The sequence below is a fragment of the Elephas maximus genome, chromosome 7 (assembly GCF_024166365.1).
Source record: "Elephas maximus indicus isolate mEleMax1 chromosome 7, mEleMax1 primary haplotype, whole genome shotgun sequence".
NCBI lineage: Eukaryota > Metazoa > Chordata > Mammalia > Proboscidea > Elephantidae > Elephas > Elephas maximus.
The window spans coordinates 46,659,315-46,685,991 of NC_064825.1; the positions used below are offsets into that span (position 1 = coordinate 46,659,315).

The following is a 26,677-nucleotide window of genomic DNA, read 5'->3' on the forward strand; positions in this document are numbered from 1 at the left end:
AATGAGAAGCTAGTTTGTTCTGTTAGTTTGTTCATCTCAAGTACAATAAAAAAAAATGTTTTTTTTTCTGTCCTCATGGAACTTACATTTTTGTGGACAAAGACACATAATAACCAAATAATTAAACATATGGTATACCAGATGATGTTAAGTCCGCCAGAGGAAAAAAAAACACAGAAGATGGGGGTGAGAATAGTCACAATTTTTAAAAGGATCAGTCAGTGATCAAGGAAAGTTTCTCTAAGAAAACATTTAGAGCAAAGACCTGAAGACGGTGGTGGGGCTAGTCATGTCCGTATCTAAAGGAGAGAGTGTTCCAGGCCAAAAAAACAGCGTGTGCAGAGGCCTTTTAGTAGAAGTAAGGTTGATATACTCACTGAACAGCAAAAACGCTTGTGTGGCCCAAACAGAGCCAGCCAGAAAAGAGGACAGGAGTTCCGAAGCGTAACAGAGGGTCAAATCATGAAAAGCATTCTAAGAAACAGGGATTTCAGCTTTTACTCTGAGTGAGACGGGAAGTCCCTAGAGGGTTTTGAGGCAAGGAATAACATGATTTGACTTTCACTTTAACAGGATCTTGTTTGGGAAAAGACTGAGGGGGTCCAAGGGCAGGCAAACTTATTAGAAGTCAACTTCAACAATTCAAGCAAGAAGTGATAATAAAAAGCAATCAGATTATGGATATATATACTAATGATAGAACCAACAGTATTTGCTGAAAGACTGGACGTGTGATATAAGAGAAAAAGGACAATTCCGGGTGTGTCCAAGGTTTTTGGTCAAGCAAATGGAAGGATGGAGTTGCCATTTTCTGAGAGAAGGAAAAATACAGGAGGTGAGTCAGAGATGGAATATCAGAAACTCGGTTTTGAACATATCAAGTTTAAGTTACCTACTAGACTCCAAGTGGAGGTGTAGAACAGGCAACTAGATATAGAAGTCTGATCTCAGAGGAGAGGTGTAGGCTAAAGATATAAATTTGGAGGCTGTTAGAAAATAGATGATACTTAAAACTATGAGACTTCAATGAGATCACCAAATTAGATTATACAGAGGTTTGTCTTCTGATGTATCCAAAATAACTGGTTGGTAATTCAGGAGATAACAGGCACTCACTTTTCATGAGTGATAAAATAACTAGTGCTGAAGAGCAAACACAGTATTATCAAAATTCCAAGTTTAAAAGGGAACCAGGATTAGAACCTAGCTCCCCATCCATTAACACAAAGTTCTATTCTCTGAGATGTGGTAACTGATGTTTTATTTGAACTACCTAAAAAGTAGACAATACCCTAAGGTCTCTAAAAGGATGTTCAAAGTCAAAAAAAAAAAAAAAAAAATCACACATAACTTCTTTGGATCTGCTATAAATTCAGCTGAAATAAAACAAAAAAATAACGTAGAAACCAACACTTCACATATTTTCCCAATAAAAAATTTTCTTGTAAAACTAAGAAATGTTACCACTAAACAGGTGGTTTAATGAGAAGGGTCAACTGGTTTTCTATCATAGTCATTCTACACTAAGGGCCACATAATTATCATGAAATGATTATTCATGTTTGTCATTACAAGTCTAACAAGATGATATTAACTAGACTTACTAAGGCAAGTGCTTTCAAGCTCCTCCTATGGTAGTTAAAAGTTATATAGCCCAATGTGTGGTCCCAACAAGAAGCCTGTGAATAGATTTTACTTAATCACGACATTTTGGGGCAGGAGGAAGTCTCAGAAAGCATCAATCCTCTCATTTTAGAGATAAATTAACTAAAGCTCTTGCGCTCTTAACCACTATGTCATCAGGACTCTGCTAAAGCTCACAAGAGGAACTAAATGTCCTACCCAAGAGACTTGCCAGTTAGTGACAGATACAGCACAGCTACCACATACCAGCCTTCCCTGCAGTCTGTTACCAGCTATTCCCCAACTGTGCCAATAAACACTTTACTCAGAAAACTTTAAGAAGTAGTCTATGATAATGTCTAAGTTCAAGATGTAATGTGAGCTAGACGGAGAAAAACAAAAATAAAGTCACTCAACTTTCATCTCATCTGTAGTTTCTACATCATGTCAACAACCAGCTCCCCACGACTATTGCCTTTTTAGAAGAAACTAGTATGATTGTTAACATTACAATTCTACTCATATTGCTATCATTTACCAAATACCTAAAATGTGTTAAGTACTATGTGAATTACTATTATTAGAGGTAATACTGGAGCAAGGCCACAGGACTTTTCTTAAGATAATCAAGGATTAGTCATATACAAATACATCAAAAACTTAAAATATCCTGGTATTTTTATATATGGCTAGTGGTATTTTGGTTTTTTTTTTTTTTAGCAGCAGACCAGATGTGGAGTCCCTAGGTGGCACTAACCAAGAGGTTGGCGGTTTGAACCTACCCGGAGGCACCTCGGAAGATAGGCCTGACTATCTGCTTTTGAAAGGTTACAGTTTTGATTGAAAACCCTACAGAGCACAGTTCTACTCTAACAAACATGGGGTTGCCATGAGTCAGAATCAACTCAATGGCAACTAACAGTAACAGACCAGGTGTATTAAGAGCTGCAAAAATATTTATAACCTTACAACCAAATAGTGACCAAACTTTTTCATTTTCCTCCTGAGCACACTGAAGACTATATCCCAGCCCCCTTTTAATCTAAAAAGGACAATGCAGTTGATTTATGGCCAAGAAACTGTGGTGACATTGATGTGGGCTACATGCATGAAAAAACCTCCCACAAGCAAACCTCTCTTGCCATGCCAGAGGCCATGTGTGCCTGAGTTACCACCTAAAGAAGAGCTGCCAAGACGTGTACCTGTTAAAGAACACCTGCATTGGACTGAGTGTAAGAAATTTATTCTGTTAAGCCACTGAGATTTGGAGTATTTGTTATTGTAACTAACATTAATCATTCAAATTAATACAATTAATTTCTGCCTACGTAGAACGGCAGAATTTGGAGTCCTCTTTTTCACCCTGAAAAATTATTTTAATGTTATTTACTATGAGGGAGTTTATCTACTTTATATACTTTCTACTTTATACACTTCTGCACTGACTGAATTTTTTAATGAGCATATACTGGCATTATAATTTTTTTAAAAGTTATTAAACAACTGCTGCTTTAATAATGGTTTTTTTAAATAATTAAAACTAAAAAGATAAAATGCGATTTGAATTTTTCGTGTTTGTCACAGGACAAAATTCAAATAAGTCCTCAGTCCCTTTTATTAAAAATAATACCACTTTTTGTTAATATAAATAGATCTTTAATCACATTTTACAAAGATTTAACCATATCTTATCTCAATTGATCCTTATAAAAATCTGTCTTGCCTATTTCATAAGACACCATTACCTCCACTTTACAAACGGGAAAACTGAAGTTCAAAAAGCCACAGTCTTTGTCCAAAGTCACACAGCTAGAAAGCAGCTGAGCCTAAACTAGTACCAATGTATTTTTAAACCTAATCCAATGTTCCTATCATTACACCATGCATCCTCTCTTGTTCCAGCCCACATAAGCCAACTGGTTGTATCAGAGTGCCTTTCATACAATAGGTATTCAAAGGATGTTTTTAATTTTGAAATGAATATTCGGTCTACTCTCAGAAATGTCACTTACAGTAGCATCTGCAGCAAAATACCATATGAAAGTGAATTAGACGAAATCACACCATTGTTCTACAAATGACTCCATATAAAAAGAATTACAGACATGAGAAGATATAAACTATAGCCCTAAGAGAAACCAGTTACATCTGAACGAAAAGTAAAATCAATACAGGGCACCGGACTCATAGAAACGATTTGAAATGCTAGGCACTGTTAGGAAGGTATCTGCAGCTAACATATATAAAGAACAGAAAGCTTGTCAATGTATAAGGCTCAGTTATCCAAAGAAGTATCCATACATGACAACTGCTCAAACAACATGACAACTGAGCTTTCCAATAAGCCACTACAAGAGGCACAATCAATCACTTGTGTTACAAAAGAATAAACATGAGATGTAACAATCTCTGGGCTCTGAGTCCACAGATGCCCTTACCTTTATAGGTCTTTTCTGTATTACACAAGTGAAGTGTGAAGTAGGTATCAAGGAGCTGATGGCCATCTCTATTAACAATGTTCCGGGCAGCAATGTTTCGAAGATGTCGAAGACGCCGCTAAAAAATAACAAAAAAAAGAAAGAGGTATTCAGCTTTTCCTCCTATAAAATTTTCTGAAAGTCACGATTCAAAAATAAAATACAGTAATTTGTGCCAGCCATTCATTTGTTGAGCCAGCAATCTTAACCTAGTTTCTTCTTTATGCCTCATCATCCCCTCTATCAAACAGGAATTATGCCTGCCCTATCTCATGTACAAGGTTGTTCTGATCAAATAAAATATTTTTTGAAAGCATAAATGGTATGTAAGTGCTATATAGATGTAGGACAGCATTAGTAATTGCTAACATAAACTAAAGAGTAATTTGCTTTTTTCTCCGAAAGGATGCTCGTAGAAATGCAAAGTCCATCTCGTATCAACAGAAAATCAGCAGTTATTACATACAACCATCCCTGTTGCCAGCTCCATCTGGATGCCAGAACATCTGTACAACCAGGAAGAGTCCAAAGCCAAAAAATAAAGGCAGTAACTCATTGGTCATACCATTCAGCCAATAACCCAGGTGTTGTGAGCTTAAATCAAACTTTCACTTCAATGGCAGCCAACCAATCTCTATTTCCTAATCAGGTCCCTTTCCCAACATTTCTCCTGCTAGGAATCTTGACTTATTTAGAATTACAAGTGTTGGAAACACAAAGCTGCATAGAAACACAAAACAGTGGAAATCAACAAAAATACAAGATAAGCTTAAGGGATAACTAAATCACCTCACATCAAAAAGAGAAAATAAAGACAATGCAGAAGTCTGGGCACATCAGCTTCATCTCCAAAAGTTAGCTCCTGGTGTCAGATAATTATTTTCAGAGATTTAAAAATAAAAGCCAAGTGCCCAGTTTTAAAATATGCTTAGAGCTCTCCAGGCTGACAGCCCCTTCTACCAAGGTAAGACCATCTTGAGTCACGAGTGCAGTCAACCAAAAGAGTGCAGTTTTTTTTTTTTCCACCCACATACAAACCCAAACCTTTCTTACAATCTAGAGATTAAGATTATTTGAGAGAGAAGGCCACTGTCTAATAAATTTGCTTAATCCCCTAAGGCGGCAAAGCCTCAAAGGATCAACTGGAACTCTGTGTTATCTTTACAACTTATTTTAACATGAGAAAGGAAACCCCAGTGTAGTGGTTAAGAGTTACATCTGCTAATCAAAAGGTCAGCACTCTGAATCCACCAGGTGGTCCTTGGAAATTCTATGGGGCATCCTATTCTGTCCTATAGGGTTTCTATGAGTCAGAATTGACTCGATGGCAATGGGTTTTTTTTTTTAACATGGGAAAATAGACGGCTCCAGATATTGTCTATCTTCCCCCAACTAGAATACAAGTCCTATGAGAAAAGAGACTTAATTTTATTTATAGCTGCATTCCTAGCATTTAGAGGAGAACCTAGCAAATAGGTACTGAACATTTTTTGATTGAATGAATAAATCTCTAGTGAATTAACCCAGTCAAGAAGGTCTTAGTGTGACCTAGGTCTTGCAATGGCTCTCTGAGTGGCCTGGAACCCTTACTGGATTCTGAAGTCCACCTACCAGGTGGTGGGAGCAAACAGAGCACTTCAAATCCAAGAACTGAACTAAGAACTGAAACTAGGATAAAGTCTTAGCGGTGCTTCTGAACTACGGTAAATCCTTTAGACTCACATATCTTAGACTGTTTTAGGGTATATGCTCTAGACAGGATAAAAACAGGAAGTCATAGATAGCTCAGTCAGTGGTCCAAGTGTTAAGAATAATATCTTTTCTGGTGGCGAAGCCCAAATAGGCAGTCATATAGATAAAACAAGATCCGCCATGAGGGGACAGTTATCAAAGCTGGGTAAGAGGTACCTGGGAGTTCATTACATTTCTCTCTAGACATAGGATAGATAGACAGACAGACAGATAGATAGATAGAGATACTATGTTTTTCTACATAAATAAATATAATATAAATACATACATATAATTTCTATATTTATATTTATTATAAATCATATAAGATTATGACAAGAGAGAAGGCCACTGCCTAATAAACTTGCTTAATCCTCTAAGTACATACATATACATATATATATATAAAGGAGACCTGGTGGTACAGTGGTTAAGACCTTGGCAGCTAACCAAAACGTCAGCAGTTCGAATCCACTAACTGCTCCTTGTAAAGCCTATAGGGTAGTTCTACTCTGTCTTCATAGGGTCACTATGAGTCAGAAACAACTTGATGGCAGTGGGTTTTTTGTTACATTTTATATATATATATAATCTCCATGTTTAAAAAATGCTTTAAAGTGATAACAATAGGAACAGAAAGAAAGACTAAGACAACACAGGAGCCTAAAGAAAGAATGGGCTTAACAGGGTAACTGATCAGATAATGGATGTGTTTGAGGATAAAGAGAAGAGGGAGTCAAAGGTGACGCCTAGGGGAATAAGGTCTAATCGATAAAGGTGTCAAGGCAATAGGGTAACCACAAAAAAATATATATATACATAATACACACACGTATATATAAATACATATATGTAGGAAACATAGCCTATACTGCATATCAAATTTCAGACAGCTTACACATTAAATGTAAATATGTTTGAACCATAAAAGTACCAAAAGAAACCATGAAGAATTATTTTATAACCTCAAATGTCTAAGAATGGCACAAAGCTCAGAAGCTATAAAAAATTTGCTACATAAAATGTAGTAAAATTACAAATGGCAAAAACTACCACATGCAAAGTCAAAGTTAAAAACAACCTAAAGAAAAAAGTTTAATTCATATAACAAGGACAACGTCACTAAAACATAAAGCATTCCTAAAAATCAATAAGAAAAAGTCCAATAACCCAATAGAAAAGCAGCAAAAAATATTAAACATGAAAAGATCCCCAACCTCAGTCATAAGAGAAATGCAAATTAAAACTATCCTAAAATAGGCAAAGACCAAAATGTCTAATAACATATTCCAAGACAAGGCAATAGTAAAACAGGCACTTGGCTGACAGGAGCATAACTGGTACAGCCACTACAGATGGCGATCTGGTAATACCTATGAAAATAACAAATGCATATATTGTTTGACCCAGCAATTTCACTTCTGCGTGTGTGCTAAAAACATACTTGCAGAAATGTAGTATAACGTAGGTAATACCCAAACCCACTGCCGTCGAGTCGATTCCGACTCAGTATTGTTTATATTAGCAAAAAACTGGAAATAACTTAAATGTCCACAAATAGGGGACTAGCTAAGTTATGAACTATCCCACAGTGGAATATTATCTGGCCATAAAGAATAACATGGCAGCTCTCTGAGCAATGACGTGGAACAATCCCTACTGTATACGATCACGTGTCACTTAACATCCACGATACGTTCTATGAAATAGAATATTACGTGATTTGGATGTTGTACGAGCACACAGGCAGTCCCCGCATTACAAACACGTTACGTTCCTATATCTGTCTTCATGTCAATTTTGTATTAAGTCGGAAAGTTAGGTATGGTTTGTATCTAACATCAGTTAGGCAAATGTTTGTCTTAGTATATAGTATATAGTGTACCTTTATATGCACAAAAAACACTTAAGAAACACTTCCAGATACACTAAAACATCTTTAACATAATAGAAATGTTATGACGCATGTCACGAAGTAGTACCCATTTTTTAATTACAAACCATTGTGTGTACCTCGGATTTTTAATATAATAGGCTTTACAGGGGTTGGACCACAGAGGTATACGCAGTCAGACATTGCCCCAATGGAAGAAATGTGGAGCATAACTATACTTTTTTGTTTTAAGTACAAATCAGTTTATACAGTCAGTGTGTTTCGCATGTTATCACTTCTGTTTCGTAGGAAAAAAAGAATATAAGTACATAATTATTGGAAATGCATAAAATATAACCGATAACATTGGCTGCCCTCAGGGGAGGGAATACATAGCAGCATGAAGACTTTTCAGTGTATCCTTTTATAAACCCCTTGAATTGTGAACTATATGAATATATTATCTATTTTTTCTATAAAATTAAATTTACGTTAAAAAAAAAAGTGACAGATGGCAACTAACCTTTAAGCACAGGTATCTGGGGAAGCCATTACCATATGCAGTGTGACATCATGGTGAGAACTCAAACTAGAGTTGATAATCCTGAGTTGCAGGGTAGTTCTACCCTAGAGCCCTACTCTTTCTGAGCCTGTTTCCCATTCCATAATATGGAGATATTTCCTGACTGTCTACCTCAGGCAAGGATCAAATGAAATAATAGATTTAAAAAAAAGCTCTCTAAAAAATTGCAATTTATAAATATAGGGCATTAACAGAGGTAGGGATGTCAAGAGAGGGATATGGTCATTGGTGGAAGATGATGAATTGATTTAGGCATTTCTAATTTGAAGTGAAGGGACAGATTTAGAATACAGATGTGATAAATTCACAAGAATAGCTCTCCGAAAGAGAAACAATCGATAAATAGAATTATAAAACTGGAAAGGACCCTGAAGGTCATCTAAGTCTTTGCTAGCAGCAGCACACGGGAACTTGGGGGAAATGCAGAATCTCAGATACTACCACAGACCTACTCAATCAGAATCAGCAGTTTAACAAGATCCTCAGGTGATTCCTATATAAATTTAAGTTAAAAAAAAAAAAAACACTGATCTAATCCATCTTACTCATTTTCCAGATAATAAAATTGAGACCCTAAGTAAAAGCACTTACCCATATTCACACTGTTAATAAAGAGCAGAATTCAGATTTGACCCAGACCCGGCCTCCTGAGTTGTGTATGTATATCCGTATACATCATGTATTTGCTTCCTGATACCTTGTTTCAAAACCTTTGAGACATCTTTGCCTTTCAGATGCCCGTGATTCTACTCTCATTTCTAATCAGCTATCCAGACCATCCATTTTTCTTCACAATATCTCCACCATGTTTCTTCTTTTCCACACCCTTCATTCAATGCCCTCGAGTAGACTACTGCTGCTCGTACTACAAAAAATCAGCTTCCTTTTCTTTCCTTGTATCAACTTCCTCTTATGCAAACAAGAGTTCACTTCCCATTAGCAAACTATATAATTTTTTTAAGAAACCGTAAGCCATTAAAAACCATTAAAAGTTACCATACTGATGTCAGGCAAAATCTACATATGATACCTACCAAGACTAGCAAATTACAACTTGGCAATTCTGACCTAGAGCCTTCATTTCTTGACTTCCGTTATTTCTCTCCCATTATTTCCTTCTCTTTGCCCCAGAACAAATGCAGGCTGTCTTTATCTAACATGTCCTCCCACTATAAGCTTTGCTAAATAAATCCAAAGACCCTAAACCTACCTTTCCAGTACCATCTCCTGTCCCAATAAGCCCTCGCCATCCACAGAACATTTTCATATCTTTATAATTCTCTCTTATACACTATACAAGAAACCCTGGTGGTGCAGTGGTTAAGAGCTATGGCTGCTAACCAAAAGGTTGGCAGTTCAAATCCACCAGGCACTCCTTGGAAACCCTATGGGGCAGTTCTACTCTGTCCTATAGGGTCGCTATGAGTCAGAATTGACTCAATGGCAACAGGTTTAGGGTTTTTTTTTATACACTGTACCAGGGTACCATAACAAACCAAAGTATTTCAACACTTCTTGAGTATCCCTCAGGGCAGATACTACCAATAAAACAGAAGTCTCAATACTTCTGAATACCTGTCCTACATAAATATAAGAGAAGTAGAAGCCCTGGTCCCTGCTCCATTTCCATTTTCATTTATGCACCAAGAGGTTTTGACACTTTTCCAAGCAAATAATACAGGAAGGTTTTTACAGATGCTCAGCCCCGGGAGGAATAACTGAACAGAGACCGAATGAGCCACCCACAGCAGGGAGCCTGTGCGCTACAGCATCAGGGAACATGCTGGAGGTTTGCAAATACAAATTGAGAAGTTCAGTCAAACCGACCTGAAAAAATCAAAGACAGAAACCAAGTTTCGTTCCACAGTTGCCAGCACCGTGTTCTAAGCACTTTGCAAGCAGTTACTTCATTTACTCCTCATTACAACTCTGTGAGGTAGAAACTATTAGCTGCATTTTACAGCTGAGATATCTGCAGTTTAGAGAAGTTAAACACATTCCTAAAGGAAATAGTAGAGCTGGGACTCAAACACATCCGTGCTAAATTTAAATCACACTACAAAAACAGTGTTTGGCATAATCAGAATTTGTAGCTCACACTCCGTTCTTTAACTGAAATGCCCTCCTCTTTAAGTGCTACGGCTGCTAACCAAAGGGTCGGCAGTTCGAATCCGCCAGGCGCTCCTTAGAAACTCAATGGGGCAGTTCTACTCCGTCCTATAGGGTCGCTATGAGTCGGAATCGGCTCGAGGGCACTGGGCTTTACTGGGTTATACCTACAGCACTTAGCACAAGTCTGGCACAAAATTAGGTGCTTAACAAACGGTTGCTGGATGAATCAATGAATAAACCATAGATAAATTAGATATTTCCCTGTGCCACATAGCTCAGTATAGTCAGATACATGTTAACATTTAAAACTGTATTTTATTCATAGTTCTATAAAAAAGGCTTATATTTTATCACATTTCTTTGCCCGTCTGTCTCCTCACTATGAGCTCCTTAAGAACCAAAACTATGTGTTTTTATACTTAGTGGCTATTGTGCTGCTCACAGAGATATTCAGTAAGTCTTCGTTGACAGAATGACTGAGTAATAAATGAATAAATACACAAAAACCACTGCTTCACAGTTTCGAGCTCCATCTTCGCTTACTCGGAAACTTCTTCAGAAGCCTCTTAATCATTCTCCTCTCCACCAGTCTCTTCTCAAGACTGTCCTCTCACTCTTGCTTACAGTCAAATGCCAAGGGTAAATGTGGAGAGGGTGTTCAGAGCTGGAAAGTCATCCTTTTACAGCCATCATAGCCAAGACTGGATCAGGCACGAATCAATGAATGATAAATCTATGGGGGTAGGAACAAGATATGTGCATAGTCTTAAAGTCTCCCTACAGACTGTTTATTAGTTGTAAGGGGAAAACAAGCAAGAGCTGATTGGGTGATCAAAACTAGCATCACCAGTAAGAGGCAGATGGACATCATGTACCTCCAGATAGATACCCGTGAAGCAAACATCATGACCCACACAATATTCCAACTGCAAATGCATAATCTGAACCTAATCATGAGGAAACATCAAACACAAAATGAAGCTTTGTTTTTAAAGCGGGGGAAGAAAAATGTGCAACAGAATTTCAAATTCTCATGAAATCCACACTTTCTGGAGCCACTGAGGTTGGCTGAACCCCCAAAACTACTGCCCTAAGAGATAATCTCTAAACCTTAAATCAAAATATTCCCTGAAGTCTCCTTTAAACCAAACAATAGGCTAGCGTAATTAGTAAAGAGGACACCCTGGCGGTACAGCGGTTAAGCGCTATGGCTGCTAACCAAAAAGATGGGCAGTTTCTTTGGGAACTCTGTGGTGCAGTTCTACTCTGTCCTACAGAGTCGCCACGAGTCGAAATAGACTCCACAGCAATGGGTTTTTGGTTTAATTAGTAAAGAATGTCTGCCTTGAGCGCTGTGCTCTTTTAAAGAAATATCTATATGGGATCAAACTGACAACATCACCTGGAAAGATCAACTGTAAGCTTAGGGGTCAGTGAGTTTATGTTAAGGGGGGAGGAACAATTACGAAAAGAAGGGTAATAATGGTTGCCCAACTTGGAGAATGTATCGTAATCAATGTACTGAATTGTATGGGTAGAAATCTTTGAATTGGTGTATGGTCTGCTGTGTATATTTTCAATAACAATTAAAAAAAGATGGGGGAATCTGTATTAGAACATTGACATGGCATAAAAATAAAATAAAATATGAAGAAAACCTGTGGAAAATGTTCTACATTAAAGAAAAGACAACTAAATGCAATACCTGACCAGCTTGGATCCTGAACTAGAAGGAAAAAAATCTCTATAAAGGACGTTATGGGATCAACTGACAAAACTGGAATATGAACCACAGATTAAAGTTTTATATCAGTGTTAAATTTACTTGATAGCTATACTATTGTTATAACAGAGGATATCCCTATACTAGGAAAAACACTGTTAAGTCTTTAGGGATAAAAGGTAATGATGTATATAACTTAACTCCAAAGGGTCAGCACACAAAAAAATATGTATCTGTAAATTTATACACACAGAAAGAGCATGCAAAACGGTAAAGCAAATGGAATAAAATGTAAACAACAGACAAATCTGGGCAAAGGGTATATATGTGTTCTTATGCTATTTTTATTTTACAGTTTTCCCATAAGCTTAAAATCATTTCCAAACAAAAAGTTAAAATACACACACACACAAAGACTGTCCTCCCCTCTCCATGCAAGATAATGTTCAAATCCATGGCATACAAGGCCCTTTATAACCTAATTCCAAACTACTACCTCTCCAACTCATTTGTTTCCACCACACCACTCCAAACTCCTTAAGCTCTGGCCACGCTTAACAGCCTGCCATTCCCTTTTATGCCTCCTTACCTTTTTGCTCAAGCTAGTCCCTCTGTTAGAATCCCTTTTCACCTTTTCCCTACCTCAGTATTTCGTTCAAGACAACTCTTACCTTAACACTAAAATGGTTTGCTGATATATTTGCCCTAACCATTAGATTGTGAATTCCTCCAGGGCAAGGATTGTGCCTTATTTATCCTGTATCTTCAGTGTCTGGAAGATAGTAACAACAGTAGGAACAGTGGCAGTAGTAGTAGTAGTAACAGAACCAACAGCTAACATCTCTTGAGCATTTACTATGTGCCAAGCACCTTCGTAAGCAATTTATGACTCATCTACTCCTCTCAACAACCCTACAAGGTCGCTACCATTATTATAGCTATTTTACCTGAGTTTCCCTTAGGCATAGGGAGGTTAAGTTACTTCCTGATAGCGCAGCTAAGAAATGGTGGGGGCCAGGGTTTGAAGCTAAGCAGTCAGGCTCTAGAATCCATATCCTGTGGTATACGTGGTAGAGAAAAATAAATTGTTGAATGAATAAGACTATACAATAGGCTGGAGCACAGTACTTGTAGAATGAAAAAATTGGGGACAAAAGTAAGGCATCTGACAGCTGAGGAAAGGCAGGCACAAAGAGGTTAAAATGTACACAGAGACACAATCTTCTCGCAGTACAAGAACCTGAAGAAAATCAAAAAGTGATCTTCCCAAAGTTACCTTAGCTACCAGAACCAACCTGACAACAAATCTTTCTACCACACCATATTCAAGAAATAACTATTTGCTTTTAAGAAACTGTAAAACTGTACTCAAAGATATTTTGGTATTCCAACAATAATAGAAGTTGAAGCAAGAAGTACACCAGAGTGTGTGTAGTGCAGTATCTGGGACACAGCAGGAGTTTAATACCAACTCATTAAATTTTCAGTTTTTTAAGGGATCTTAAGTGTATTTCTAAGTATCATTTTATCTTTATTTTTGACATAACTTTTCTAAAATTTGCCATATATTTTGCTACCTCATCAAACAGGATAGTGATAATTTAACCTTTTCTTGACATTTCAAAGTAATAATGGCGAACAATAACGAGTAGCTGCACTATATCACATGATGATGCCCTCAGGAACTACTGAGTTAAAAAAGCTTAGTTGCCCCTCTGTAAGAAACTCTAGCTGCTTTTGAAAATGCTTCTGCCTCTTACTACTTAGTTATCAGAAGTGTCAGCATGTCTGCCTGTAGACCTCTTTCCTGTCTCCTTCTAGTTATTTGCTTCTCATCTGCTGGGACTTGAAAAACCTGATAACTAAATTTGTTGGAATAATTTCCAAAATTAAGGAATAAGAAGGCTCTGAGTAAAAGCCTGGGAGACATCTTGTGAGTTAAGTACATATATTTTACAGGATTTCCTGGCATTTTCAAAGCACACAAGCCTTTTTGCTTGCTTTATGGTTGGTTGGTTATGGCTGCTTCCTGCTTCCCAAAGAGGGACCTATGAAAAGCTACTCCTATGAGGTGCTCCATGGAAAAAAGAATTCTAGACTAATATATGTGGGAAATACTTCATATTAACACCCAGTCCTAATCCCAATCCTTATCCCCACCCCAGCAATGCATGTAAAAGGCTGGGCTGGCCTGCAGAAATACAGAAAATTTGTTCCATTTTATCTAACCTGGGATTTTCCCAACTTTTTCAAGAGGTCTCTGCAGCCAAATAATACCTATTAACCAGCCTCAGAAATCAGAATTTCTTGGAACAACATCTGATCTATATAACTGAACTTTTTTTTTCACAGCACTCATCACTACTTGATTTATATTATTTGTTTCTTGTTTACAGTCTACTAGAGGTCACCAAACTACAGCCTGTGGGCCAAAGATAGCCCCACTGCCTATTTTCATACAGCCTGCAAGCAAAAAATGGTTTTGCATGTTTAAATGGTTGATAAAAAAGAAAAATAATATTTCACAGCACGTGAAAATTGTATGAAATTCAAATTTCAGTGTCCATAAATAAAATATTATTGGAATACTGCCACACTCATCATTTACATATCGTCTAGGGCTGCTTTTGCACAGCAATGGCAGAGCTGAGTCGTGGCGACAGACCATAGGGCCTACAGAACCGGAAACATTTACCATCCGGCCCTTTACAGAGGAGCGCTCATGGCACAGTCGTTAAAGCGCTCAACTGCTAACCAAAAGTCAGTGGCTGGAATCCATCAGCGCTCTGAGGGAGAAAGATGTGGCAGCCTGCTTCTGTAAAGACTGACAGCTTGGAAACCCTGTGGGGCAGTTCTACTCTGTCCTACAGGGTTGCAACGAGTCTGAATCGACTCAACAGCAATGGGTTTGGTTTTGACCCTTTATGGAAAAAGTTTGCTAACCCCTGGTCTATCTCACCCACTAGAAAGTAAAGTCCATGAGGTCAGGGGCTGTACCTTAATTGCTGTTTTGTCTCCAGTACCGAGACAATCCCTGGCATTCACAAGCACTCATATTTGTGGAATGTTGAACAAATGAGGAGTTACTGAAATGAACTTTATGAAACCAAACAAAATAGGTCACAGTTGAGAAAGTCAGTTACACTGGTCCTTATAGTATTAAAATAGTTGAGTTGGAATAAGTATAATACAAAAAAAAAATGCAGCTAATCTGCAATTAAGAAATTCTACAATTCTACAGTGTTTCTCGCCTAATAATCAGACTTATGTCTTTTGATAAAAATGCACGAATTATCAACGGTCAACCACTCACTCCAGAACACCTAGACAGCTGCTCTTTATTCTGATGTTAACATTAAACACTTCCACGTAGAATAAAGCCCATTAAGTCAAATCATGAAACCACGCCTGAGCAACTCTATCCTGTAATAAGCACAGGCCAGTAAAATACCCTACACCTGTAATGAGCGCCCCATAGTCTACAGGCTGCCTTGCTTTGTGATCTATTTTCAGAAAATTAGAAAGCTTCCTTCATGTTGGTGCCTCTTATAAACACCTAGATATTAACATTTTACTGCATAAAAGCTGTGCCAACTTTCTCTACGACATTCTTCTAGTCATTAAGATAGAGAAGGTTGAAGAACATGGTTTTTTCATAATTCTAAATAAGGCTATTTTCATTTTGTATCGACGGCACTGGGTATGAAAAAAAGTTTAGTTTTCTTAGATTAGCTCTCATGAAAAGCATGACTGGAATTGTGTAAGGAAGTAATTCATATCCTCTGAAAGGCGTAAGTAGGTTAGCAGAAACAAGACTATAGTTTCAATTCCTGTGCCTAACAGGTCAGAGAAGAAGGTACTTTATAAATATCTGCTGAATAAATACATGGCTGACTCAGTTTCTTCTTACTTCTGGACTTAAAATTAACTTTTAACATAGGCTAACATGGACGCATTCACACACAGAAATTACTTACAGTTCAAGGTTAAAGCCTCAGTCACACATAGTATGGCCATATTGAAGATCACCAAGTTTTTCCTGGGAACACAGAATCAGTAAAAGTCTGATTTCCACTTTTACTTCTATATCATTCTAAAAACCATGGTGGGGGAAAAAAAATGACAGATATTTCAGTGGACTAACAAACAAATTGAGACTCCTCAATGCAGGGCCCTGATGGTCAACTTGAGCACTATCTGTCTCAGCCTCTAACCAATAAACAGGCTTTACAACAGTGTTTGCAAAGAATAAGTAAGTGAAATACCTCATGACATTACTGCTGAATAGTGTCTATAGCAATTAGCACCAAATACAACACGGAATAAAATTCCCACCATCAAAAAACCCACATCACCAGATGGATACTGTTTCAGAAAATCAAAGAGAGAGAAAATCTTGCAGTTCTTAAGTACAATATTCAAAAAATGATAGGCATGGTAAGTACCCAGGAAGAAAACAGGAAGACTAATCACTTAAACTCCAGAGGGACATTCCAAAATTTCCCTCTAATTCACACCATAAAAAAGCGGGGGCAGGGGGGGGAGCAGCACCAAGGAGGACAGTATGAGTGCTCGGCCGGTAAAGAGAAGTTTAAAATTCCGCCTTTCCCCCAATTTTAATTCTAGCCTGAAATTCCCCAGTGCTGTAGGGATAAAGATGAAAGCACAGAGATAAGTTTAAGCAACAAGCTCTCAACACACCCACTCAGTACATTAAAAATGACAAATATTTCTTTTTTCTCTCCAGTTGCAATATATCCGACAAGTAAAAATGCACAGATTATCAAAAATACGCGTTTGGAAATTATGAAAATCTAATTTTTTCACTTTCCACACACTTCAGGCCCAACTTATCAGTTTCAATTCTGCTCTTGCTCTATTTCCAGTCTGTTTCACTTCCGAATTTTCTGCCGCGACGTTGAGAATGGTGACTGTGTACAGAAAGTTTCAAGTAAACACTAAATAAGAACACAGCTTTTCCTTTCAAAGGAAAAACTAAACATTTTCACAGGAAAAAAAGAAACGACAGAAAAGGTCTTATCGATAGCATTTTGTCCCATAAAAACGCTGATTTGGGGATGCTGGTGCTTCCTTTGAGTTTGCAAAGCTTTCTCATATAGTTGTGTTCACAAGAGCTGAAACAGCTCAAGAATTGCCATCATTTTCTTTTATAGATACACAAGTATTTATTTTTTCTTTGAGTCACAATGAAAGGGTTCAGTAAATATTTGCTGAATGAATAAATGTACATGACAGGGTACTGGGCTACACGACACATATGTTCCCAATAAAATAGAGCTTTCTCTCTGCCTTCAGTGGTCTTACCAGCAAAACATATTTTAAAAACAATGGAAATATGATTAGATTATATAAAGTACCTAAATAAACACAAATGTGTGTGTATATATATATTTTATATACACACACATGCACATATATATGTGTTCCCATATATACATATATATATATCATATGTATGGCTTAATATCATTAAGCTTTATATCTACTTTTGAGCTTCAATCATTTTTTTTCTTGTATGTGTTTCAATCCCACTTCCTCCTTTAAGTTGTATATTCTTCAAAGAAAAGCCCCATATGCAAATAAAATCAAAAAATAAAAAATATACAGAGCTTCTACTATATAATCTGTACAGGGCTAGATGCAGGCACTGTGGGAAATAAAAAAGTACAAAGAGTGGGTGCCTACGGCAACTGGGAATCAAAGGCCCTTGCAGTCCCTGTGTTGATACTGTGTGAGTGACCCTGAGAACGTTACCTAGGCCTTAGATTTCTCATCTGTAAAAGGAAGTGTTACTAATATAAATCTCCCATGCAGAAGAATTCCAAATAATTTATGGAGACAATCCACTCTCCAGGAGGGGGAGCATAAATCCCTACCACTTAAGTGTGGGCTGCACACAGTGACTTCCTTCCAAAGAGTAAGAGTTGGGCAGGTGTGAGAGGGAAGAATAACTTTACACCGGAGAAACCTGACAAACGCTACCTCAGCAGGTGATAGAGGTTAACATCAATAGTGCTAAATCGTGTTAATATAGTATGTACACTTGATGTGACGAAAATGACACTTTACCTCTGTGGTCTTCCTCCCCAAAAACCCATGACCCCAATCTATGAATGAGGTAAAACATCAAATTTCAATAGAGGGGCATCCTACAAAATATCTGACCAGTACTCAAAACTGTCAAGGTCATAAAAAAACAAAGTTTGAGAAACTGTCACAGCTCAGAGGAGCCTAAGGAGACATAACAACTAAATGTAATGTGGTATCCTGGGTGGAATCCTGAAACAGAAAAAGGACATTAGGTAACAACTAAAGAAATCTGTATAAATTTTTGTACAAGAAGCTGATTTGTACTGTAAACTTTCACCTAAAGGACAATTTAAAAAAAAAAAAAAAACTCAAGAAATCTAAATAAACTACGGACTTCAGTGAATAAAAATGTATCAGTATTGGTTCATTAATTACAACAAGTGTCCCATACTAATGGAGTATGCTAAAAAGAAGGGAAACTGAGTATGTGGTAGATGGGAACATTCTGTACTTTGTCAATTTTCCTGCAAATCTGAAACTATTCCAAAAAATCTATAAAAAGAAAAAAATCAAAGAAAACAAAGGCTAGTAGCCCTAATATAGCCCACCTCCCTCCAAAAAAAAGGACAAGAAAGAATGCTCTTAAATCAATGAAAAACATGAGCAAACAATCAGAAAGTTAATACCAAGGACACAAACAAGCAATTCACACTACAAGAAATAAAAATATTAAATAAACCTATGTGAAAATATTCAAACTTGTAGGGTTGTGTAAGGATAAATGAGATCATGTACTTCGAATAGTGTCTGGTATACACTAAACGAAGCTACTAAAATATAAGTAATATTTAAACAAATGCAAATTTAAAAAAACCTTGAAAAAGAATATAACAGACCCTGTTATAATTTGCGGTAGGAGTGTAAATAGGCACGTCCTTTTTGGGAAACACTTTGGCAATATCTTTTAAATTTAAAAAAAAAAGGATCCTTTGAATGATCCGCTGTTCAAAATTTATCCTACAGAAATATTAACACAAGGGTACAAAGATACTTGTATACGGGTTTTATTGCAACAATGTAATAGGGGAAAACTGGAAATAGTCCAAAAAGTCCATCAATATGGGACTAGTTAAATAAACATAAGTGAGCATTATCATGTAAAATGTGGTACCTGTATATATACCTGCTGTCCAAGAAATTTTTTTAAAAATTGCAAACGTTATTTTTTAAGGGAGGGACTAAACCAGGTTAGGAGTCCCTGAGAGCAGCAACTGTTAAGCGCTAGACTACTAGCCAAAAGGTGGGTGGTTGAAACCCACCCCGAGGCACCTCAGGAGACAGGTCTGGCAATCTGTTTCCAAAAGGTCACAGCCTTGACAACCTTATGGAGCAGCTGTACTCTGCAAACATGGGATCGCCATGAGTCGGAATCGACTTGATGGCAACTAAATAAAACAAAAGGAAACTATTAACCTGGGGTTTTCCATTTATATTTCAGGAGAACGAAATCTGCATGAAAAATTGTGTACATATACGCATTTAAGTGCATTTTCTAAGGAAAAAGTCCAGAGCTTTTACTGAATTCCTGTAGGAATCTGTGACCCCCCAAAAGGGTAACTGAACAATCACCGAAAAGCCTCCCAAAGCTCTGAGCATTTGAGAAATGTAGTTAGGTTATACCCAATTGAGAAGCTTTTGAGGAGGAAAGAAATGCTCTCAATTAAGCTTTTAAGGACATATTAAATGCCTCTACCACAAAAAACAAATTTTTTTTCAAGACTACCTAATCTCTGAGTGTGAAGGAAATTATTCTTCAGATGAGCTTATATTCCTAGTTAGTTACAAACTTCGACCAAAAATTAAGAAGCAAAAATAGTTTTCAAAATGTGTTAGTAATTAGCTCATGCTTAAAGTACAGTTAAATTAAGATCATACAGAAAAAAAAAGAAGGCAAAAATTAAGCAGTAGTCCCATCTGACACAGTCCAATAGCTGAAATGGACTACAGTTAGTACTCACACACGTAACCCCTTGCCGTCGAGTCGATTCTCACTCATAGGGACCCTACAGGACACAACAGAACTGCTCCATAGGGTTTCCAAGGAGTGACTGGTGGATTCGAACTGCCAACCTTTTGGTTAGAAGCCAAGCTTTTAACTACTGTGCCAGCAGGGCTCCCACACATGTAAAAGGTTCAGCAATTATGCAATCTTAACTTTTTTTTTCTTTTTTAAATGAGCTGACTAAAATAAGACAAAAACTAGTTAGGTCTTATACATAATTTTGTGAGCTTTTTTTGAACACAAAATAAGTTTGTTTTGTATGAACATAAACAAAAATAAGGCTTTTTTCTGAAGACAGCTGGGGGGACCCCAATACTTTTGGAATTAATATGCTATATGTTTTTATGTTAAACTAGTATCTTAAACACTGCAGCCACTTTTAGAATCAATAGGACCACTCATTTGGAATAAATGAGTGGATAATAGCAGGGATGCTCTCTATCCTAAAATGAAAATGTATCTTAGAACAGGGATTCTAAACCAAGGCAATTTTGCTCCCTCAGGGACATTTGACAAAGTCTAGACACATCTCTCGCTGTCAGGACTGGAGAGGGTAGAGCTGCTGCTGGAATCTAGTGGGTAGAAGGCAAGGATTCAGCTTAACATCTTGCAATACTCAGCACAGGGCCTCCTCTCCCAAAGTATTATCCAGTTTAAAATGTCAATAGTGCTGAGGTTGAGAAAGCCTCGGTAAAAGCAGGCTGAGGGACCACCGAGTCTCTGCCTTAGATGATCAGCTTTATCCTAGAAATCCTGAATCAACAGGGTTGGTTTGTTTAGAAATATTGACATCTTGCCAACTAACTACTGAAATGACACACTTTCAAAGTGTTATTTAAAAGAAAGTTAACTCATTGGTTTTCCAATCTAACTAAACCTTTGAAATCTAACAAAAGCCATAGGCAGAAAAGGACAATGAATTGGTGCTAAAAGAAAAAAACTTTATACACACACACACAAACTATGACTCTCAGAATGTTAAGCAAAAGAAATCAGACACAAAAATATACACCTGGCATGATTCCACATATATAAATTTCAAGAACAGGCAAAAACTGATCTCTTGTGTTAGAAATGTGGTTACCTTTGGAGAGAAAGGAGAGGTAGAGCTGGAAGGGGACATAATGGGGACTTCTGGGATGCTAAGAATTCTGTATTTCTTAATCTGGGTACTAGTTCCATAAGTATGTTCTCTTTGTGACAATTATTCAAGCTGTACACTAATGATCTGTGCGCTTTACTATATACAGAAAACACTTCTACAAAAAAGTTAACTTTTTTAAATGTTATATATTTATATGCTAAAAACTTGAGCATTTTGACCCAGAAAGTTAAATTAATGTCAACTGCAAAAGTAAAAGTGTTTTGTTACATGGGCTGCCTTCCAAGAATTCAAGGATGACACCCCCAGAAAGCTATAAATACCACACTCAGCACTGATACAGCATTCAGCCGTACACTTAAACCACTATATATCCCTCGGCAATAATCCAAAAATTTGACAAACACTAACAAATGCAGTGGAATTTATTCCATGGACAGTTTATTTGGATTATATCCCCCAATGTTAAAGTGTAAATTGTTTTCAGAGAACAAGCTCTATGAAATAAATGATGCTTTCCCTTTTCAAATTCCACATTTTCTAAAAGCCCCTCCAAACTAAACTCTTTGGCCCTCAACTCCTTAAGATTTCTCCCAGTGCCTCCCCGAGGATCCACACGCACAACCCACCTCCCCACATATAGGGAAATTCACATTAATGCCCATTCTGGAGATGAGTTTCACCAGCCACACTTTTACCTTCTCCCAGCACCTCACGATACAATCTAAACCTCACTATCCTCAAGCTCCTAATATTCTCCACGAAGTTCCTTCCCAGAGACACCACAAAGCCAGGACACCTGCTATTCCAGTCTTTTACATCCTCTTCTGCCACCCAAATAACACAAAAAGCCTTGCTTCTGCAAACAATTCAGTCACCCTACTCAATGGTCAAGAGACCTGGTGGCACAGTGGTTAAGCACTCGGCTGCTAACCAAAGGTTGACAGTTCAAACTTACCCAGTGGCACCAAGAGAAAGACCTGGGGATCTGCTCCCAAAAAGATTACAGCCAAGAAAACCCTACGGGGCAGTTCTACTCTGTCGTATGAGATCAACTATGAGTTGAAAATGGACTCTACAGCACGTGACAACAGCAACTCAACAGTCACTACTGGGGCTGTTATCTCCACCTCTTCTCTTCCTCTCCCCCCCCCCCCCCCCGCCACTTTCCTGTATTCAAATCCATCCTACTTCTCACCCATCCCCTTCCCCCATCACTGTTTTCCTCTTTATGAACCCTTCCCTAAGTTCCAGAGGCCAGGATTTAAAGGAGGAAGGCAGGTTTGAAGGAACGTTCTTCGTCCTGTGTGAAGGTAGTAAAGGTTGCTCAAGTCTCAGGCAGAACAACCACGTGCATGGGCTGAAGAGTCAGATTCTGAAACCCAGCTCCAACACTTAACTAAGGCTTGGGACAAGTGATTTTACATCTGTGAGCCTGTTTTCTCAACTACAAAATGGGGATAATACAAGTAGCTATCTCATAGAGTTGTATGGATTGAAAGGGCTAATGCCTGTTGAACACTTTGCATAAATCAGACAAGGGAACTCTCAATAAGTAACAACTTTTCTTAGGTCTTCTTGGAAAAAAGAAGCAGAGGGTGAAAGGTACTTTCTTTAAGCCTCTGTAATACTAATATTCCTGCAAAGTCTCCTCCTGGGGATGGATGGAGGGCACTCTTCATATATGTGTGAGAGATACAGAGGATTTTATCAGATTCCCAAACTCCGTGCTCGCTCTTTATTACCCGCCTATGATGTGGCCCCAAGAAGCCCTTAAAGTCCTGTGCTAAAAGACAGGGGGGAAGACATGAATACATACATCAAATCCTCTTTCCACAGATTTTCATTTGGGGACGTGAAGTAGAAAAGATTTCCCGAAATTGTTAAGATGTGTTCCTTGGGGGTCTGGGAATTAAGAAGAAAACCTCAAAGTCCCAAATACATTTCTCTTAGTGGCTGAGGAGAGTACTGCATAGTAAGGGAAAATTAAGAGTAAATGTAAAAACCTACAGTCTCCTCACTACTCTCCCGTAGTCAAGTGTGCCAGCTACTTTCTCCCTAAGGGCGGGGGCGACGGTATGAGCGACGGCGACAGAAAGGAAAAGCTCTTTCCCCATCTCCCAGGGGACAGAAGGGCTTCCCCGGGTCCCTTTCCAGGAGCAATAAGGGGTCTGCGCAAGGGAATCCCCAGCTCTCCAAAGCGACAGGCTGACCCAGGCTGGGGCCCCCAGGGAGTTTCACAGGGTCTCTCCCGGTTCTCTTTACCAAGCCCGTCTCCTGTAACGGGCTTTTTTTTCACGGGGATCTCCCAGAGGACAGATCTCCCATCACTGAATCCCCTCCCCTCACAGGACCTCCTGTCAGGCTTTCTCAGTCCTCTGAGTTCTCGGTCCCTTCTCAGGCTCTCCCGGGTTGCACAGGATCAGACCGGTGCCAACAGGGTCTCCTCCCGGTCCCTCCCGAGAGCCGCGAGCCCGCGGGGTTACCTGCTGGGACGGCAGCTCCACATGCAAAGCCCGCGCGGCAGAGCCGGGAGGCAGCGCGGCTGCCGGGCCCAGGGGTGCCGGGGGAGCCGGGCCCCCGACCGACGCCGAGCCGCTCATCTCGACCCAGGAGCCGCCAAGCGGCGGAGCCGGCGCCCCTCCGGCATCCGCCGCCACCTCCTCAGCACGACCCGCCGAGCTTCTGCAGCCTAGAGACCCGCCAGCCAAAGGGCAGGACCGCTCTACCCCACCACCGGCCAGCCCCGCCGCCGCCGCTGGCTAAGGAAGAGCCATGTTACCGCAGTGCAACCCCCACCAGCCCGGCCGAGACCCGGCTTACTCATTGGTTCGGCTCTTGCGGAGGCGGGCCCCAACGACACCAAGGGGACGTGCTATTGGGCAGAAGGCCTGTCCATCGCCGGCCGACGGGGCTGGGGGCGGAGGGAGCAGAGGACGGCCTAAACTGCGTCTGTCAAACCGGGGGTGAAACCTGGGGCGTTGCTTCTCCTGCTCCCAGTCTAATTGGTTCTCTCATTGCTGAGGGGCGGGGTCTCCCGCTGGAGCCGTAAGGGCCATTGCTCTAGGTCGCCGTCAATTGTCGGTAAAGGGAAGAGGGGCAGGGTCTGATTAGGTAGAAAGCGAGCCTGGGCCCCGGTGTCACGTGCAGGAGGCAGGCGAGTCACCTGATTAGTGAGAGTCAGTCTTCTGAGCCGCTTCCGCCCTAACCTAGTTGCCATGGTCACAGGCCTCCGATGGAGGGCGGAGACCTGACTGGCGCCTGAGCAGGCTGTTCCCGAGGTGTTCCCGAGGTTTTTCCGTCACCGTTCGGGAATTGAGACCGAATGCTTTGTGGTTCAGCCGAGAGCCGCCAGGCCGGAAACAATGAGACCTGAGACCTGTCGGGCAGTCCCATAAGCTTTTGCACGAAAACCCCACCCACAACTCCACGCCCCCTCCTCGCCCTCAACTAACTAGGACGCTGAGCTGCAATGTGTGCATAGATACTGTTTCACCTCTACGGATTTGTTGTTTTTGTTGTCCCAAGCCTTTGCTACTCGTCTCTTTCTGGCTAATGCTTATTCACGCATCAGATCTCAACTCTGTAGGATCCCTTCCTCCGAAAGCCTTTTCTTGTCCTCTCTGAGACCTTCAGTCAGAAATCCTTCCTTTAAGCTTTCTCAACCCTTGTGCTTGATTGCATTGCATTGCTTTGTTTTTTTTCATAGGCACACACACAAATATATACTGTGAGTTCCTGGAGCAAAACAACCGAGTCTGATTTCTGGAACAGAAAATAATCATGAAATGTCTTGTCGAAGTGAAGGCCCAGCTTAAACGCCACCTGTTCACTGAAGACCTCCTTGATCGTCATGATAGCTCCTATAGCAATTGCTTCCATAATAAAACATAGTGAGTCATTCTGCAGGGTATTGATCTGCATTTTTTTTCCCCCAACTGAATTTTCAACCACCTGGACCAATGTGGCAGAATCAGGTGCTTTTGGAATCTTGGCTACCACCTCCCAGTTTCTGTAAGGATGAAGTAAGTCAACATATAGTGGTGCAGTGAATTACTTAATATGGCCCTTCTAGCCATAGTCTTTGTGACTCCCACACAATGATTGGGTGGGACCAGTCAAAGTGTACGGAACCTGCGATGGTTACGATCTGCCTAGGCCATGATTCCCAGGATTGTGTAATCATCCTCCATTTTGTAATCTGCATGTAATTATCCTCAATTTTGTGGCATAGTATGTGTCGTAAATCCTAAACCTGAGGATTAGGGTGGAGTGTATCTTGAGTTGCACCTTTACTAAAGGGCATGACTCAAGTCACCGCCTTACTCAAATTGCATCCTTGTACCACCTTGCTCAAGTAAGGGGAGTTTCTCAAAAAAGTTTTCTTACTCTGGATGCTGCATCTGGTGCATCATCATCAGACCTCTGGTTCTTGGAGCTTGAGGCAGCAGCCTGCCGTCTGACCCATTGATTCTAGGATCTGCCAGCTTCCAGAGCCTTGTGAGCCAGCGGCCTGTCATCTGGCCTGCCGATTTGGGTTCATTGGCCCCTGCAGCCGCATGAGACAGGAGAAGCCTACGCCTGACCCACAGATTTGGGACTTAGCAGCCTCAACAACCACATGAGCCATTTCCTTGATACAGTTTGTGAGTTCTGTAAGATGTTGCAGTGAATTGAGGAACCGAAAGACATGAAGGAGAGGACTGAGGGAGATGGAGTAGTTGATGTTAGAGATTATGGAGTGGTACAGCAATTCGGAAGAGTTGGACATTTGGGACAACTTCAACCTCCACCTCATAGGAACCAGCTTTGTACTGATCCTTATGAAATAAATTATCCATTTAATATGTAAAGTGCCTAGCACAGTACCTGACATATAATGGTTGCACTCAAAAATATTTTTAATGAAAGGTAAGCATATACTATCGTATATTAAAACCGGGCAAATCTTCTGCAAAAAAACCTCTGTAAAGTTTTAAAAAGCAAAGATGTCACTCTGATGACTACGGTGCGCCTGACCCCAGCCATGGGCTTTTCAGTCACTTCATATGAATGCAAAAGCTGGATAGTAAAAAAGGAAGACAGAAAAAGAATTGATGTGTTCAGACTGTAGTACAGAGGAAGAAGATTGAATATACTGTGGAGTGCCAAAAGAACCAGCAAATCAGCCTTAGAAGAAGTACAATCAGAATGTTCCTTAGAAGCAAGGATGGCAGGACTTCAACTAGCTTACTTTGGACACATCAGCAGGAAAGACCAATGACTAGAAAAAGAGATCATGTTTGGTGAAGTAGAAGGTCAGTGAAAACAAGGGAAACCCTCAAAGAGGCAGATCGACAC

At 39.5% G+C, this 26,677-nt stretch overlaps 1 protein-coding gene across 4 annotated transcripts in view; it reads right to left on the minus strand.

Annotated features, from left to right (window-relative positions):
- Window positions 1-24,148, minus strand: part of UVRAG (UV radiation resistance associated) — a 295,560-nt gene extending 271,412 nt beyond the window's left edge. Inside the window, exons 1-2 of one of the 4 annotated variants that reach the window (XM_049889784.1) lie at window positions 23,824-24,148; window positions 4,062-4,179 (exon numbers count right to left, since the gene is read on the minus strand). In XM_049889784.1, the coding sequence (XP_049745741.1) occupies window positions 4,062-4,179; window positions 23,824-23,940 (235 nt within the window). In that variant the 5' untranslated portion in view covers window positions 23,941-24,148. Of the gene's footprint in view, window positions 1-4,061; window positions 4,180-16,099; window positions 17,488-20,191; window positions 21,523-22,295; window positions 22,457-23,823 lie in introns of those variants that run through there. The other 3 variants (XM_049889786.1, XM_049889787.1, XM_049889785.1) reach the window with 3 other exon arrangements.
- Between the last annotated feature and the right edge of the window lie 2,529 nt (window positions 24,149-26,677).